The sequence below is a fragment of the Bombus fervidus genome, chromosome 5 (genome assembly GCF_041682495.2).
Source record: "Bombus fervidus isolate BK054 chromosome 5, iyBomFerv1, whole genome shotgun sequence".
NCBI classification, from domain to species: domain Eukaryota; kingdom Metazoa; phylum Arthropoda; class Insecta; order Hymenoptera; family Apidae; genus Bombus; species Bombus fervidus.
This window is the reverse complement of record NC_091521.1, coordinates 17,958,828-17,974,789: the sequence shown is the minus strand read 5'-3', so window position 1 is coordinate 17,974,789 and position 15,962 is coordinate 17,958,828. Positions and strand designations below refer to the sequence as shown.

Sequence of the window (15,962 nt, the reverse complement as noted above, 5' to 3'; positions counted from 1 at the left end):
GTAAAATGCATTCTTTCCACTCATTTATGCTATCTGCCTTTAGCATAAACGACTCTAGCGACAGTTTTCTACTATGTGTATTTTGTTTATAATTACATATATTTTAAAAAACCTTCGATAACCTTGGGAAATAACCTTGAAAAAGAAAAACATTGAGAAAATTTTTTCCTATCGTTACTTTTGTCCCTTCGAACCAAATATTGTTTTCCTCTGACATCTTTTCCTATCATAAACACTAAGTGAGATATTTAAGATACCCAAGTTAGGTGGGACACCTTGTATACGTTCTATACAGTTTTATATACAGCTCTATACATTTTGAATTTTCTATAAAAGCTTCAATCTTCGCTGCTTAATTATTATTATTATTCTCACGTGATAAATAAGAAAATGTTACATATGGTTATCTATTGGATAGCTAACGGAGTTTATGCTGTCTTTTTATGAATTTTCATATTGGTTACAGACAGAGGTCAAGTGACATCGGCTTCGTTATCAATCTTGCTGAAGTTACTGCTATGTCAAGAAGTCATTAAACCGTTTCAGTTCCTGATTAGTTGAAGAAGCTTCTAACGTATGCAAACATTGGGAATCATTTTAATAAAGTTCTAAACAAATATTTATATTTCTTTGGTGTTTGTTCGTTGTTCAACGAAATAAATTAAATATAAATTATAATTATTAAGTTCTGTGCAGGCAGTGCATTCATGGAGTTATCTTACGTTATATTCTCTGTCTTTCTTGTCGTGGGAAAATATGATTCAGCACCTGTTTATTCGAATATTAATACTATTTCGCCATCTTTGTCTGCGGTAGGTGAAAAGACATTTAATTTTACGAAGAAAATTTCCTATTAGATATCTTATTATAAATCAAACGAATTATATTTTTATAAAAATAAGTTTTTGTATCTGAAAATACACATGTTCTGGTGTAGATAACACAGATGCTTATATTCTTTGAATTATATTCGTGCGATCGAAAATGTAACTATTATTCTTTTTTTTTTTTTTTATATTGGTATACAATGTTATAGTGCTAAGTAGAAAACAGAAAATCCGATAGAAGATACAAATAAAGATTTTGGCGAATGAGTTCAACCGAGTTCATATATGTATATATAAATATTACAACGTTTTATGTTCACTCGACAAAAATAAAAATACCACTTTGATTAACTACGAAATATCAAAATATCGCGATTTATTCACGAAACTTTGTGAATAATTTTCTAGATAAATTTTATGAAGGAGTATGGGTACTTGGAAAGTGGTACAGCTGACTCGGATGCGTTATACGAGAAAAGTGCCATAACAAACGCAGTAAAAACTTTACAAGAATTTGGCAATATCCCAGTTACTGGGCAACTGGATAACACGACGCTTAAGGTGCATTTTTTTGTCTCTTGACTATCGTATTTAATACTATACTTACTCAGCTGAATGGGATCACCTGAATATCTGTTTTATTTATTCTTGTACGAGAAAACTTCTCAAGATCAAGTTATAGTATTTCAAGAGCCCCGTGCAAATGAGATGGAAATAGTCATTTCTCACTTTTTTCTTCTTTTTGCAAGATTTCGAGGTTATCAGCTTTCTTTTATAATACAACTAGAATATATGTATTTATTTCAAGTGAAAGTTTAGAAGTTAAAGAATTAATTGTAATTAGTTTTATCTAAACAGTCTCCGTGGTTTCTTAGTTATAGGCAAGTTTAACAAATAATTTAATATGTATCGTTTTTGTTTACTTATTTATGTATTAACTCTTTTAGTGCCAGCCAGCCGATATATCAACTGCGTTTATTTACGTTCAGACTCTTCAACTCGAGAATTCGAGACGCGCTTAATTACCCACTTACTTACTTAGATATTCATCACAATAGCTTTGACATTTTTCGCATATACACCACGTTTTGAGTTAGTTGCGAGAACTGACAATAAAAGTGTCTAAACCTCTATCAAACCTACCATCAAACAATTAATTTTATATGTGGAAAATAATTATAAAATTCAATTGTTTTTGGTGTTCTAATTTAAATTCTTTTTACTTCCTATATTATTTAAAATATTTTTTTAACGAGTATAAAGTGTTACTTTTGTAAGTTTTCATTTAGAGGAAACTGTTATAGTTAATGGCATCTCCACGATGTGGTGTTCCTGATATTTTAAGGAAAAAGGAAAAATCTACAACGTAACGAGCGTTTCATAATAGGATCGAAAGGTTGGAAAACAAGAAACATCACATGCTTGTATGTACTTAAAAACATTTAACAATGAAGCACAACAGCTTAGCTTATCTTCCATTTTCGTTACATGTATCTATTATTACGTGTATCACAAAAAGTATAACTAACTGGACGCCAAAGGTGGGAGAAGAAACGATTATATCTGAAATTGGAAGGACTTTGAACGGATGGAGCGGGTATTCAAGACTTAATTTTACGCCGATTCATAGTCCATATCCTGAGATTATCATTGTTTTTAATCGAAAATCTCATAATGAAAAATCAGTGCTACAAAATAAAAAAAAATAAAATTTATTAAAATTGTCAATTTTTTTACTTGTGTCGATGACCTTGGAATAACATTCAAATCGACCTTGCATAAAATTTTATCATCATCAGACGCACTTTTTTCTCTCCTTTTAATCATCTTTTTTTATCTTCCGTAGCAGTAGAAATAATTCAATTGTCCATGCTTATAAAATTTAAAAGTGAATACGGCGAGAAAAGAATGATTTAAAATTCTTTTACTTCTGACATCAATATTTTTCAAACTACATGTTGACGACTCTAATAATATTTTATAATTAACAACTCGATGATTTTTAAATACAATTTAATATATGACGTAATTATTAATCGTTGAATTATCTTTTGTTTTTGCAGATTTAATTTAACACGTTTATTAAAATTAAAAATCTTTACCTACTATTAACTTCAAAATTTTGATTTTCTTATGAATGATTTATTATGTAAAATTTTATATTTTCGTATGTTATTGAATAAATTATTGACATATATATTTTTTCATGTTTATTTATTTTCCTTCGAATGTATACAGAAGAATATACTGATATTTGAAAAAACTATATTTATAAAAATCACTATAAATATAATAATATAAACTATATTTGCATTAATTTCTAATGCTCCAAAGGAATCAAGTTTTCCATACAGGACGGTGCTCTAGAATTTCACGTCGAAAATATAATATCCTAAGAATGCTCTCCTACTTGTACTCGGTAAAAAATATTTCCAGTTTAACGGAATTCTGCTCAGAAAATTAATTCTGAAACCAATATCATAAGCATGAAGAACGTTTGACGTTAATCATACTTCGAAATATTCACAAATATTAGCAATGTAACAAGTTTAATATCATATATGTTTAACTGCAACAGCTTTGTGGCTTAGGATCAAGCCCAGAACGTTTAGTTACAGATATACGTGTAAATTCTTCTGCCACTGTTGGATGAATTCCAACGGTATCTTTTAGTTTTGGAAATGTTAAATTACACCTAGAAAAATAAGAAAATAATGAAATAAAAGATAATAATAAAATAACACGTTATTAGTATAGTAAAAAACTAAATAAATACATACTTTACAGCAGCAGCAAAACCTTGGATCACTTCACCGGCATTAGGACCAATGAAATGCATACCAAGCACTCTCTGATCGCCATTTCTAAATGCAACTACTTTTAAGTAGCAATTAGAAACATCTTTTTGTGGTATAAAGAATTCCGTTGGTTTGTAATATGCATGATAAATTTCTATTTTGTCTTCTCCGTGAATAGCAATTGCTGCTTCTTCGCTAAGACCAACACAACCATATTCTAAAGGACTGAATATTGTTGTTGCAACATTCACGTAATCCATTTGTTCCGTCGAGTTTCCGAATAACCTTCTCGCTAATAATCGACCCGCATGTATGGCAACAGGGGTTAATTCTGGCTTTTTCTGTAATACGCAATGAAAACTATAAATATTTACCTATTTTCAATTTTTTACATTACTTTTTTTACATCGATAACAATAAATCTTAATAAGTTGGAAAAGGAAATCTTTTTTTCAAAAGTGAAAAATAACACTCACATGAAGCACATCACCAACAGCATATACATTTGGAATATTCGTTTGTTCATCTATTGCGTCTATTTTTGCAGTTTCGGGAACAAGTTTAAGACCAATGTTTTCTGGTTTTAACTCTTCTGTAAGTGGTTTGCGACCTATAGCGAAGAGAACAGTATCGAAAATATCTTGATGCGTTTGTCTATCCTAAAACAAGGAAAATTTATCGTTATATAAATATAACTTGAACATTAATTATATATATATTTTATTTTTAATTAATAAAATAGAACATACTTTATCTACCCAATGTACAAGAAGCCGACCATCGCTTTGCTTTTCAATTTTTGATGGTTTAGCTTCATAAATAAAGTGTACACCACGTTTCTCCATTTCCTCGGCAACAGTATTTGCCATTTGCTGATCAAATCCACGTAAAACAATTGAACGTACCATTACAGTTGCATCGTAACCCAAACTATTCAAGAATCCAGCGCACTCCAAACCAATATCTATTCATCCATTAAGGAAAATGAAGCATTATATAACATTATTTTAAATCTCACTGACAAAGATACAAAAAAAATTTGAGGCATTGTCACAAATGTTTTATAAAAAGAAAGGATACATCCAGCACCAACAACAAGAGTTTTCCCTGGAGCTTCCTTTAAACTAAAGATATCATCGCTGCTTATACCATATTCTACAGCACCAGGAATATCAGGATATCTTGGCCTACCACCTACAGCAATCAAAATATGCTTTGCTGTAAACAATTTTTCTTCTCCATTTTTCATTTTCCCGCATATTGTATGTTGGTCTTTAAAATAACCAAGTGCATTGAAATATTCGATTTTCCTGCAATAATAAAAGAGCCAAGTAAATTAATAAATACAAATTTTATACTTAAAAAGTAAAAATAGAATGGTATTAACTTTGTTCTAAGCTCTACTCGTGTGACCCAGTTCACAGATTTTATATGATTTTGTACCGCTGTTGTTAATGCTTGCCAATCAATCTTAATAGTTTTTGGATCTGGTATTTGCCAACCATAAGCTGCTGATTCCTAGAAATACAAAATTTTTATGTTCAAAGTTCTCATAAATAATAAAACATAATTAATCTACCAATAAAACATACATGTATCGCTTCTCCTAACAAAGCAGCTTGATGCATCAACTTTTTTGGTATACAACCAACATTTACACAAGTACCACCCAAACCCCAAGTAGTACCTCTTGGAGATGGTGTTACAAAATCAAGAACTGCAACTTTTGCACCTAGATTCACTGCTTCTTTGGCAGCTGCCAAACCTCCTGATCCACCACCAATAACAAGCAGATCATACGTGAACTTTTGATCAGCTGCAAACATAATAAATAAAATCCTCTATAAAATTAACTGCGCTTGTTGAATTGTCAATATTGATCATTGTAGAATGTATATTTTGAAATATTTCATCAATTTTTCATGTTAAAATGTTCTAGCTATGTAAAAGCTGAATGATCATGAGTATGAGGTTATACGATATTTCTGTTATTATTAACAATAAGTTAAAACTATATTTTAATAAGACAGTATCTAGAAATATAAAACTACCGCTTAAATTACATGTAAATTAATGAAGTTGAAAAACAAATCATTGAATCATGTTAATTAATTCGATTATTTTTAACCTAGCCGGTATAATAGCTCAATGGTATACGAATATATAGATTTTACATATTATCAGCAAAATTAAGGCATATTTGCAATTACAAATCATAGAAACCTAACACTCACAGCACATGCAAGCCATCGCAGTTCTTCCATAAGGGAAAGTATTACATCTAGGCCATGAGAACTCGAGCAATTTAGCGTGAGCGGAGCGGAATGTGACAAGCCTAGCGAGCAGCGTTAACGTCGCCATGATTATTGCCAGCCGATCACGGACACGTGACGTCACCCTGATGACACTCGTGTTTCACGATATACGATAATACACTCTTTTACGGAGTACAGCGTACAACGCGTTAGAAAATTATTACGATATAGAAAAATATCTCGGAATAAAATCGCGACATAGAATGAAGTCTATCTTAATCACAGGCTGTAACCGCGGACTTGGCCTAGGTTTAGTGAAACACCTGGTAAAAATGTTGCAACCACCAGAGAATATCTTTGCAACTTGCCGAGACGTGAATAAAGCAAGGGTAAGATTGGTCATAAAGTGAATGAGAAAAGATATTATGCAATAATCGGATTCAAGCTATAAATTCGACTTACCAATTGGTGCCATTGTTACACTTTACAAACTTAAAATTCACGTTATAAAGGAATGTAATAAGTAATGGTTCTCGTGTTTAAAGAACGTTAGCTCTCGTATATTGCGTTTGATCAAAAGATTTCTCACGTCTAAAAGACAAGAGCGAACTGACGCCTACTTGGTTCGTTTACCGCCATCTGTTATATAGTTGCTCCAAGCACATGAGTTTTTAAGTCTGATTTATAGTGACTCACACAATGCGCGTTGATCAATTGCGCAAGGAACTGTTTCATGCAAGTCACTGTAAATTTCGTTATAAAACGAACCTTAGAGCCCGGTTTTTCGGAAAAAAAATTTGATCTAAATTTTAAAAGATCCAAATAATCATCAACGCTCGTAAAAATATTTATAAATGCCTAAGATTTTAATATATTACGACACAAAATACTTTTATAAATCCTTCATACGAGAAATTCTTCCTACATCCAAGATAATGACATAACATGACCGCTCGAATAATTAGGATTGCATCAAGTTACATTAATTATTAGGATTTAAGATCATTTTCTTAAATAAATAGCGATTATCTAGCGATATTCGAGAACATTTCTATTATGTAATTATTTCGCTTTAAGTATATTCCCAAGTTATATTGCCTTTCAGGAATTGACTCTATTGGCTGAGAAATCGGAGAACGTTCATATTATTGAAATAGGTATGTAATATACAATATCATAATATGTAACCATATCATAGCATTTTGTAATTTCAAACAAACTTTCTTCGTTACTATCTTTATCATAGAGCATAATCTAATGATTATCTACCGATGATTAATGATAATTTATAAGAAAATTGTAAAATAAATCAAATTTTTTATGAAATTTTTCGATATTTAACAAAAGGACGATTCAGTTCAATAAAGTTAAACATTAATTGTCTTACATACACGCATACATGTATATGTGTATTTACGTTTTTGCTTTTAAAAATGAAATTTATGTTAATCAGTAACTGCAACCATGGACTTAGCTTAATATTTAAAGGTAATATAATATTATTAATATAATAATTAAAGATAATATAAAGATAATATATAGAAAATATATAAAAATAATAAAATTCAACTGTTAAATTTTGCCAATCTTAATCTAAAGTTTAATGCTAATGTTTCCATTTATAATTTCTATCAATATTTATTTAATTACATAAACTTGAGATGTTAAAAGGTAAAAGCGTTTATTTGATATTATTAATTTTAACACAATATTTTAAGTATATTATACAAAAATAAGTTACAGATTTATATTTTGTCATTTTCTCCTCGAATTGTTATATCTAATTGGTAACTTGATAATAAGAACGAAAAGATTATTTGGTCAAGTGCAATCAGTAATTTGGTAACATAGCACACATATTTCGTATAATGATGTTTCATTTCTAAAATATAAGACTGACTATATGTTAAAAATATAAATAATAGTTTAGAAAATCAAATACTGAAGAACTCCTCATTTTTATCAATCTAATCCACCAGAGACATAAGATTAATTTATATTTCGGAAACAATAAGCCACTTTCTAAGCTAGAATTAGAATAAAAAAATTTTCATTTCAACGTAAATAAAATATTGGATATAATAATCAATAGAATAAAATATAAAAAATAATAAAAAAAATATTACCGTGTAATTTGTTTTTCTTCCAAAGAAGTTAGAAATTAAAATAAAATATGTTTAGCGTTATCGGTTTCGTTCAGAAGATATGTGTGAATGTTATCGGTAGGCTTACATGAACAATCTAGCCTAGATTTTTCAACAGATCCAATTGTGAAATTTCGAATTTATTGAAACTATTTCATGTACCTATGTAAAAAGATAACATTCATTATATAATAGGATGTACATGTACAAATACATATGTATGTTACAGATTAATCGGACTTTTTCCCTCTCTAATTTACATTGCCTTTACTTAAAAAGAGCTACAACTAATTTTCACTTTAGGGGAGAAACATTTTTAATATTATCATAAAATACTAAAAAGAAAAATATGTGCTTATAATCAAATAACTTTATACATATTTTTCAGACGTGCAAATATTTTTAATTATTAATATACTTTACGCAGAATATTGCAATTGTTAAAAAATCTCAATAACAAACAATGAAAAGAATTTTCGACTTACCCTTGAAGTTATTTTGATCTATCACCAGCTCTTTCACTTTTATATAGTATTCAGTTTCTTGATCACTTAAATCCGAGTCCATGGTTTGCGGTTTCTTGTGACAACTAAGACACCAGGATTTTTTTTTCTTCGAGTTACGAGATTTCATGTTACAATGTTTAAAATGAGAAATAATTCACGTTGAGAATTCAAAAAATGAATATATATAAACAATGTTTACAGAACAAGGATTTAGTTGCTTCTATTTCCTGTCGTTGAAAACGGTGGAATTTCATTAAAGTAGTACTGGTCGATACGTACTTATGATATCTGATAATAGAAGTTATATATACAAATTTTTTCACCTTGACAGACAGAATACGAAATATTTGTTAAATTCATATAATTTTACATTATATTTTACATTATAAAGTCGGTAGGAAGGTTTACTCTCTCTTTTTACACAGAAACTAAAAATGCATAAAATTAATTCATAAAAATTAAAATTATATAAAATTAGAAAAACCATTTTAATTGCCATTTTAATTAACGAAACAAATTATAAACGAGGAAATACAGATATTTTAAATAACGAAACAATATGAAATTTTTTATGAAATAATGTGCCATTTTATATACCATCTTATAAAATTATATTTATATTTTGTAATCAAAATATGATTTCATAACATGATATCTTAATGATAAGAAATATTGATATTAGTGTAATAGTACTTTACGTTACAAATTTTCAAGTTAACGATTTCACAAATGCGATGAAATTTCATGAATATAAGAAACTAATAAAAAGAAATGATGTAAAGAAACTATGTGACTTACCAATATCTATTACATTTACCGTATATAAATTAGATTAAAGAAATCTGTAGACCATCAATTTAATAATTCGAAGCTAAATATAAATAGTTAACACAAATAGTACGAAAGTAGAGAATGTACGCAGCCGTAGTCTGAAAGATACATACAAATCTATTGACCAGAGCCAAAGAGTAGTTACTATAGTATAAAAATGAAATATTCACTACAAACGCGTTGTGGTAAGAGAGATATACATGTATGTACATAGTATAAAGTAATTAGTCTAGGATGTCTCAGATTAAATTTTGAAGTTTTTAACGTACATTTCCATTTTCTTCTTTTTGTTTAAAGATTTAGCCAATACAAAAGATTATGATAAAATAACAAAAGTCGTGGCCGAAAAGGTAGGCAATGCAGGATTAAATGTTCTATTTAATAATGCCGGAATCAGTTCAAGATTTACAAGGCTTGGTCTTGTAAAAGAGAAACAGCTTACAGAAACATTTTTTGTAAATACTGTAGCACCAATTTTGTTAACAAAGGTTAGTTGAAAATTTTTTAATACATATTTTTTTAAAAAGTATTGCATTTAGTTGAGATTATTAAAAATATTTTGTCCTTTTTTTATATGTACAATATAATTTCAAGAATATACAATATATATACAATATATATATATATATATTGGATTCATGCTGTTTTAATTTCTATGAATTGTTAATGAATGAATTATAAAAATAATACATTTCTAAATTTCTAGGAAATTTTACCATTATTGAAAATAGCATCCAATAACTTTGCAGATAAATCAAAAATGAATGTTAACAGAGCTGCGGTTATCAACATGTCTTCAATTCTTGGAAGTATTGCTGACAATAACGAAGGTGGATATTACCCTTATAGATGTAGCAAGGTAATATTTTCTTTGCTTGAATCAATCAATAGATAATTCTTATGAATTAACAAAACATTAAATTTGAATATTATTTATTTATGTATAAAAATATTGCAATAGATTTGTTTGAGAAAATCATGTTTTTTATATATACTGTTTACATTAGTGACCCTCTATTCTCTTAGTAAGCACTAATTTTGTATTAGACTGAATAGTGCAATAAAGAATTTACCTACCCTATGTAATAGATACAGTTTATAATATTTATCTTATTTTTAGGCAGCTCTCAATGCAGCTACAAAGTCAATGAGCATTGACTTAAAAGAGGATGGAATCCTTGTTACTTGTTTACATCCTGGCTGGGTGCGTACAGATATGGGAGGAACCAATGCACCCATGGATGTTGATACTAGTGTTACTAATATCTTGAATACATTAAATGTTTTAAACGAAGAACATACAGGGTGTTTTATTCAACATGATGGACAAATTTTATCTTGGTAAATAAAAGTATTATATAGGACTTACAGTTTCCTTAATCATTTACATTTGATACAATTTTTCAATGGTCGTTTTTATTGCTTTACTTATTCAATCTTACATTTGAGATAAAAAATAATCACACAAATATCATTTCTTTTTTATTAAAATATTATATAAATTATTATAATGTTTAAAATATATCACATATTAAAAATCTTAAAACAACTGAATAGAACAATTTCTAAACAATTTATATCTTACATAATAAAATGTTGAATATTATATTTATTATAACAGATAGCATTAATTGAAAGTATACTCAACTTATAATTTAAATTACTATAAAGATTTTGAGATTTGTACACATTAAAAGCAAAAATTTAGTATTATAGCCAAATATTTTTCCGTACATAATCCATAATATACAAATATTATTAAAATTACAGATAAGAATCCATATACAGATGTAGTTATACAAAAATTATAATAATTAGCTATATAATAGGATGTTTTTGATTTAATTCTTTTTAATGCATACAGGTTTCTAAACATTTGAGTTTGAACAAATGAAAATGATTAAGTAATAATTTTATCAATACATTTTTATGCTCTTCTGAAAACTTATGTAAATATAAATTCAAACATTCACAATTGTATTATTTTATTTGTAAGTGTCAAAGCGTATTTTGTACATTTCATGGTGCTATAACATAACCTCAAGGAATGTAAATTCTAGAATATAAAACTGCAAGGAAATGATACTTGAAATATGTACAATGATACTCAATTATCGAGCAATTATTGAATATATGATTATACTTAGACACATAAATATCTTGAAGATAATTGTTACATTATACATTTGTATTTTTGAGATATTATTTTACAGCAAAAACAAAAATATCATTATCTATTTTACATATCCAAGATCATAACATATCAATGTTTGGCAATCAGTTATTTGAGATGTTACATTGAAATAAAGGAAAATCTTATATGTATCTCATTAATTAAATAATACTGTGATAATATGAATATTGTCTAAAATGTACAATCCGTTTTGAAAAATAATCTTATACCACACTTTTAAATTTCCTTCAAAACAGATCTTAAAAGGAACTAAACATTTAATGCAAATGCTCGAATAAAACATCATTAACATTAGCTTGAAAATTAAGCCATGTTGTTTTATAACAAATTCATGTATAAAAAAATAAACTCATTACATTTAACTTAAATTGATCGATATGATTATCCTCTTCTTTGATGCATAAAAATTTTTGCTAAATATAGAATAGAATGAAAGATGAAACTTCATTTAGTTTGTTAATTTACAATTAGGATTTAAGATAACTTTATAGTGTGCAAATTCGTAAAAGATAGAAATTATTTCCTAAATATTTAATATCCCAAATAACAGTCACAGGATGAACTTTAATCAGTCTTTAACCTTTTAGATGTTGGTTCACTATTTTGCGAATTAGAATCTTCAGAAAATCCCAGATGTGCAGAAAAGTCAGTTAATCCTTGGGAATCACTAACTGTTGAAAAACCTAATATATTATAAAACTTTTGTAAATTTTAATATTCAAGAAATAACAGATATGTCAGAAAATATTGAAATTTAACTTACATGTATTTGAATCCTCTGTAAGACCAAAATTAGAGTTCGACGAATCTAATCCGCTTTTTCTTGGCAAACCATTTTCCTTGTCTGCAACTGTCTTTGTCTTCTTCTTCTACGCAAAAGAATATTGATTTTTATTTCTTACTTTTATACATGCTTCATAACTTCTGTTTACCTGATCAAGCGTTGATATAGGTACCCATTTATAAATCTTCATAGTAGTTTCTCCTATCGTAACCCATTTCTTTTCCCTATAAAAGTGTCGGCATGAAAAGCACTGATGATTTCTTGGATCAATATTAAAGTAACAGACAGAGAAGCTACCTTCTTTACTGTTATTAAAAAAGCAGACATACAACACTATTACTCAATCAACACGCATAAAACATCTCAGAACTACAAAAGTCTGTTTACAGCTGACATGTGTAATGCAAAATCTCTATTAAACCTTGCAAAGAAGAAAAATTTTTATCCATTTTTGATATCCATATAGTTTTACTACATTCTTTCTTTTACTTTCTTTTGTAAAACTTTTCAACATTTCCTCGTGCATCTATAATATGTTAAGAGATTTACCAATGGCGAACTTTGTCAACGACTTGCATTACACGCTTAATATCATCCTTGGCACGACTACGAGTCTCTGCACGTACAGACCGCGACATCATGTTACGCGATTATATGTCACTTTTAACTAACACGATACAAAGCACCACTAGGACATTCGTCGATAAAGAGGTTAGGAAACTGACAGCAATTACAAATTTCCACAGCAAGATATCAAACACTATCAGTTTGAACGAACGAGAATCACAAATATTACAATCATAACAAGACGATAGGTCAGCGAGAATAAGTAGGGGTAGGGACGAGAAATATGGCGGAAAGCAGTGATACTCATCGATAAGCTACAATTCTTATATTTTGAAAAAATTGAGACCATTAATTTATATATTAAATGTACATATATAAGTAAATATGTAAAATTTTGTAATAAATTTTCGAATAGCGGTAGTATAGAAAGATCGTTAGAGGTTAAAGCATATTCTAGCAAGTTTAATCAACATAAGCACCACTGACACAAATAGACGAATAAATGCAATTATAACACATTCTCTATTCTATACTATTATTAAAACATAAACATATTTTTGTTACAAACACATATTTAATAAAATTATACTGATGTTGGAAAATATATAAAAATTAATATAACAGATAAATATTACAATTTCAAATGTGCAGGTTAATATTCTAGGATATCCCTATATGTTAATTCCATGGACATAAGAATATAGGGACCGAGCAATAATTGTGCGGGTGAAGTCGTTTCTGGGGAACAGGGAAAGTGGTATTTGGTGCCGCATTGATGATTGGTTGTGATTGCGTAAGGGCAATCTTACTTTCATTGAATAAGAGGAGCCAGTGTAACTGATTGACTAGTTTATTTTCTCCTTCTAACATACATCATTGAATCAGTGACCAATGATCAATACGGTCCCAAGTACAACATGACTGTGTTTCCCACTTCTCAGGAGTGGGTTCACACCCTGTGCCAGCACATGAAGCTTATGCTCGGTCGCTATATATTCAATGTTCATGGTTAATTCTCTACCTCTTTTAATAAGTTTTAAATTTCACGTGAACAATAGGATTGTTAAAATGAGATTTTATTAATTAAGGAAAAGATAGAAATGTAACTTACTACTGTTTGCTATATGCATATAAGCTTATTTGTATTCTTATTTTAAAGCAAATTCACATAGTAAACTTATTTTCTATCAGTAACATTGAAATGTAACCTAAAATATAATGGAAAATTAGAAATTATTTTAAACATGAATTATAGTAGTATTTCTAATTTTGTAATTATTTTATTCGTTATATTATAGAAATATCATTAATTATATCATTGACATTGTGCAATATTACACACTATTGGATACATTAATATGTATTGTATTTTATCATTATATAAATAAGATATCTACTAAAATCAATTTTATATATGCAAAAAGAATATCAATGATTAGTAATTGTGTAAAATTCATTCTGTAAATATAAACTGTTACAGTTATTTGTCCTATTAAGGAAGAGAATAGTTAGTGCCTGACCATAAGATAAGAGAAAGATGCCAGAACCTAACAGTACAATTAAAAATACTACACCTGCAGAAGAAATTGCATATGAATGGCTGGTATAATTATAGATTCTGTATATTTCTATAATATCCTTTTATATTATATCTATGTTAAGAAATTAGTCAATTGTATTTAAACATTAGAGATATAAAAAAATATTGATATATCATTCCTTTCTTTATAACTAATAATTTAATATTTTAGATCAAACCATGTGAAATATATAAAATGGAATATAACGATTGTACAAGCATAAGAGCACGGTTTCATCAATATTTTATATTTGGAGAAACTCTAGACTGTAAACAGTGGAAAATTGATTATAAGAATTGCAATCTATGGTTTGAATATAAAGATAAAGAAGCACGTGTACGTTAAGAATTAAATAATTAAAAATTATTTTATAAAATGTTACTTATAATGAGTTATATAATGTTTTAAGAAATATTGTATTATTTACAGAAACAATTAATAAACAGTGAAATAAAGCGCAGACTAGAGAGATTGAAAGGTCATTATAATAATGATGTTTGGCAAAAGAGAGATAATCCTCCAGAAAATTGGAATGCTCCATTACCTAGCTGGCTAGAAAAAGAAAGTAAAAATTCATATTTACGAATTGTAAGTGACAAAATAAAAGAAAATCAAAATGAGAAAGAAGGAAATAAGTTTTGTACCATAATGTAAGAACAATTTAATGTATTTAACATAATAGATATTTTTTAAATAGTACGTGATACTTCAGAATAAAAATTCAGAAATTAAATTTTGGACGTGGGTTTTATTATATGGAAAAATTCATCATTTATGTAGAGTGAGTTACGTAAAACAGACCATCTAAATATCCTTGTTAGTGTAGAAAATAGTAAAAAATGTTAAAAAGGAAAGGACTGACATGCTACCACAATAATTCGATAACAATAGCACTTATTTGTAGTTTATCGATAATCATGTTCACGTGCGTTTAGAAAGTACCTTTCGCTAATAGCACACGCGTTATTGGCATGAATAAAATCTGATCACAGAATTCAAATTTTACGCGTTAATGTTTTCGTTAATCGAACTCATTATTTATTTCTAAGTTCAAGGTCCCAAAAGGTTACAATCAAGGGACGAAGTAAATAAGCAAATAAATACAAGATATACTTGAATTATTCATTTGTTTATATTAACTATCAAATTCTTGATAGTTTATATAACTATCTATATATTAACTATCATGTTCTTAATCAAATTACTAGCAATAATATTTTAAGACAAAAACAGTATTCATTTACTAATACATAATATTTAATAAAAATAATAATAAATAATAATAAAAATAAGTTTTAATAAAAATAATTTAGATTAAATTTATTACAATAAGCTTCTTTTTTACTATTTAATTGAAAATTGATTTTCGAATAGATTCATATCTTTTTAATATTTTTGTAATGAAAGATTTATTTTATTTCATTGTATTGTACTGTACAATACTGTACAATAGTATATGAAAGTGTACTTAAAAAA

The 15,962-nt window shown here is 28.0% G+C and overlaps 5 protein-coding genes across 12 annotated transcripts; 3 read left to right on the top strand and 2 right to left on the bottom strand.

The window, feature by feature from the left end:
• Positions 1-476: 476 nt before the first annotated feature.
• Positions 477-2,488, top strand: LOC139987696 (matrix metalloproteinase-24). 4 transcript variants are annotated; one of them, XR_011799900.1, is made up of 4 exons: positions 491-812; positions 1,236-1,388; positions 2,132-2,258; positions 2,353-2,488. XR_011799900.1 is itself a non-coding variant. In XM_074111740.1 (3 exons), the coding sequence occupies exons 1-3, from the start codon at positions 708-710 to the stop codon at positions 1,847-1,849; spliced, it is 333 nt and encodes a 110-aa protein (XP_073967841.1). In that variant the 5' UTR covers positions 477-707; the 3' UTR covers positions 1,850-1,864. The 4 variants fall into 4 exon arrangements, 2 of the variants coding, with proteins under 2 accessions (XP_073967841.1, XP_071860342.1); XR_011799899.1 differs by having other exon boundaries at positions 492-812; positions 2,132-2,251; positions 2,347-2,488; XM_074111740.1 differs by lacking the exons at positions 2,132-2,258; positions 2,353-2,488 and adding an exon at positions 1,775-1,864 and having other exon boundaries at positions 477-812.
• A 536-nt stretch (positions 2,489-3,024) lies between these two features.
• On the bottom strand, positions 3,025-8,606 carry Trxr1 (Thioredoxin reductase 1). 3 transcript variants are annotated; one of them, XM_072004200.1, is made up of 8 exons: positions 8,510-8,606; positions 5,218-5,441; positions 5,013-5,143; positions 4,706-4,935; positions 4,375-4,589; positions 4,102-4,284; positions 3,608-3,966; positions 3,025-3,522 (listed from the first exon to the last, which is right to left on the bottom strand). In XM_072004200.1, the coding sequence occupies exons 1-8, from the start codon at positions 8,589-8,591 to the stop codon at positions 3,393-3,395; spliced, it is 1,554 nt and encodes a 517-aa protein (XP_071860301.1). In that variant the 5' UTR covers positions 8,592-8,606; the 3' UTR covers positions 3,025-3,392. The 3 variants fall into 3 exon arrangements, with proteins under 3 accessions (XP_071860301.1, XP_071860302.1, XP_071860300.1); XM_072004201.1 differs by lacking the exon at positions 8,510-8,606 and adding an exon at positions 6,343-6,538; XM_072004199.1 differs by lacking the exon at positions 8,510-8,606 and adding an exon at positions 5,860-5,995.
• On the top strand, positions 6,138-11,923 carry Sni (SDR family oxidoreductase sniffer). The gene is made up of 6 exons (XM_072004230.1): positions 6,138-6,269; positions 6,986-7,037; positions 9,659-9,849; positions 10,068-10,220; positions 10,482-10,702; positions 11,226-11,923. Exons 1-6 carry the CDS (start codon positions 6,144-6,146, stop codon positions 11,239-11,241), a joined length of 759 nt encoding a protein of 252 aa, XP_071860331.1. The 5' UTR covers positions 6,138-6,143; the 3' UTR covers positions 11,242-11,923.
• Positions 11,330-13,507, bottom strand: Bcl7-like (chromatin remodeling complex subunit BCL7B-like protein). Of its 2 annotated transcripts, none has more exons than XM_072004240.1 (4): positions 12,889-13,507; positions 12,488-12,563; positions 12,319-12,424; positions 11,330-12,226 (listed from the first exon to the last, which is right to left on the bottom strand). In XM_072004240.1, the coding sequence occupies exons 1-4, from the start codon at positions 12,978-12,980 to the stop codon at positions 12,120-12,122; spliced, it is 381 nt and encodes a 126-aa protein (XP_071860341.1). In that variant the 5' UTR covers positions 12,981-13,507; the 3' UTR covers positions 11,330-12,119. The 2 variants fall into 2 exon arrangements, with proteins under 2 accessions (XP_071860341.1, XP_071860340.1); XM_072004239.1 differs by having other exon boundaries at positions 11,330-12,238; positions 12,889-13,489.
• A 221-nt stretch (positions 13,508-13,728) lies between these two features.
• On the top strand, positions 13,729-15,219 carry LOC139987694 (synaptic plasticity regulator PANTS). 2 transcript variants are annotated; one of them, XM_072004238.1, is made up of 4 exons: positions 13,729-13,914; positions 14,387-14,509; positions 14,658-14,822; positions 14,916-15,219. In XM_072004238.1, exons 2-4 carry the CDS (start codon positions 14,444-14,446, stop codon positions 15,138-15,140), a joined length of 456 nt encoding a protein of 151 aa, XP_071860339.1. In that variant the 5' UTR covers positions 13,729-13,914; positions 14,387-14,443; the 3' UTR covers positions 15,141-15,219. The 2 variants fall into 2 exon arrangements, with proteins under 2 accessions (XP_071860339.1, XP_071860338.1); XM_072004237.1 differs by lacking the exon at positions 13,729-13,914 and adding an exon at positions 13,921-14,008.
• The last annotated feature ends 743 nt before the right edge of the window (positions 15,220-15,962 follow it).

Coding starts and splice junctions, on each gene's coding strand:
- LOC139987696 (XM_074111740.1), top strand. CDS start 708: ATGGAGTTATCTTACGTTATATTCTCTGTCTTTCTTGTCGTGGGAAAA. Junction 813..1,235: donor TTTCGCCATCTTTGTCTGCG/GTAGGTGAAAAG, acceptor ATAATTTTCTAG/ATAAATTTTATGAAGGAGTA. Junction 1,389..1,774: donor TGGATAACACGACGCTTAAG/GTGCATTTTTTT, acceptor TAACTCTTTTAG/TGCCAGCCAGCCGATATATC.
- Sni (XM_072004230.1), top strand. CDS start 6,144: ATGAAGTCTATCTTAATCACAGGCTGTAACCGCGGACTTGGCCTAGGT. Junction 6,270..6,985: donor GAGACGTGAATAAAGCAAGG/GTAAGATTGGTC, acceptor ATTGCCTTTCAG/GAATTGACTCTATTGGCTGA. Junction 9,850..10,067: donor CACCAATTTTGTTAACAAAG/GTTAGTTGAAAA, acceptor CTAAATTTCTAG/GAAATTTTACCATTATTGAA.
- Trxr1 (XM_072004199.1), bottom strand. CDS start 5,986: ATGGCGACGTTAACGCTGCTCGCTAGGCTTGTCACATTCCGCTCCGCT. Junction 4,936..5,012: donor CGAGTAGAGCTTAGAACAAA/GTTAATACCATT, acceptor TTATTATTGCAG/GAAAATCGAATATTTCAATG. Junction 3,967..4,101: donor CTGTTGGTGATGTGCTTCAT/GTGAGTGTTATT, acceptor TGCGTATTACAG/AAAAAGCCAGAATTAACCCC.
- LOC139987694 (XM_072004238.1), top strand. CDS start 14,444: ATGCCAGAACCTAACAGTACAATTAAAAATACTACACCTGCAGAAGAA. Junction 14,510..14,657: donor AAATTGCATATGAATGGCTG/GTATAATTATAG, acceptor TTAATATTTTAG/ATCAAACCATGTGAAATATA. Junction 14,823..14,915: donor ATAAAGATAAAGAAGCACGT/GTACGTTAAGAA, acceptor TATTATTTACAG/AAACAATTAATAAACAGTGA.
- Bcl7-like (XM_072004239.1), bottom strand. CDS start 12,980: ATGATGTCGCGGTCTGTACGTGCAGAGACTCGTAGTCGTGCCAAGGAT. Junction 12,564..12,888: donor GTTGACAAAGTTCGCCATTG/GTAAATCTCTTA, acceptor ACACTTTTATAG/GGAAAAGAAATGGGTTACGA. Junction 12,425..12,487: donor CTATATCAACGCTTGATCAG/GTAAACAGAAGT, acceptor TCTTTTGCGTAG/AAGAAGAAGACAAAGACAGT.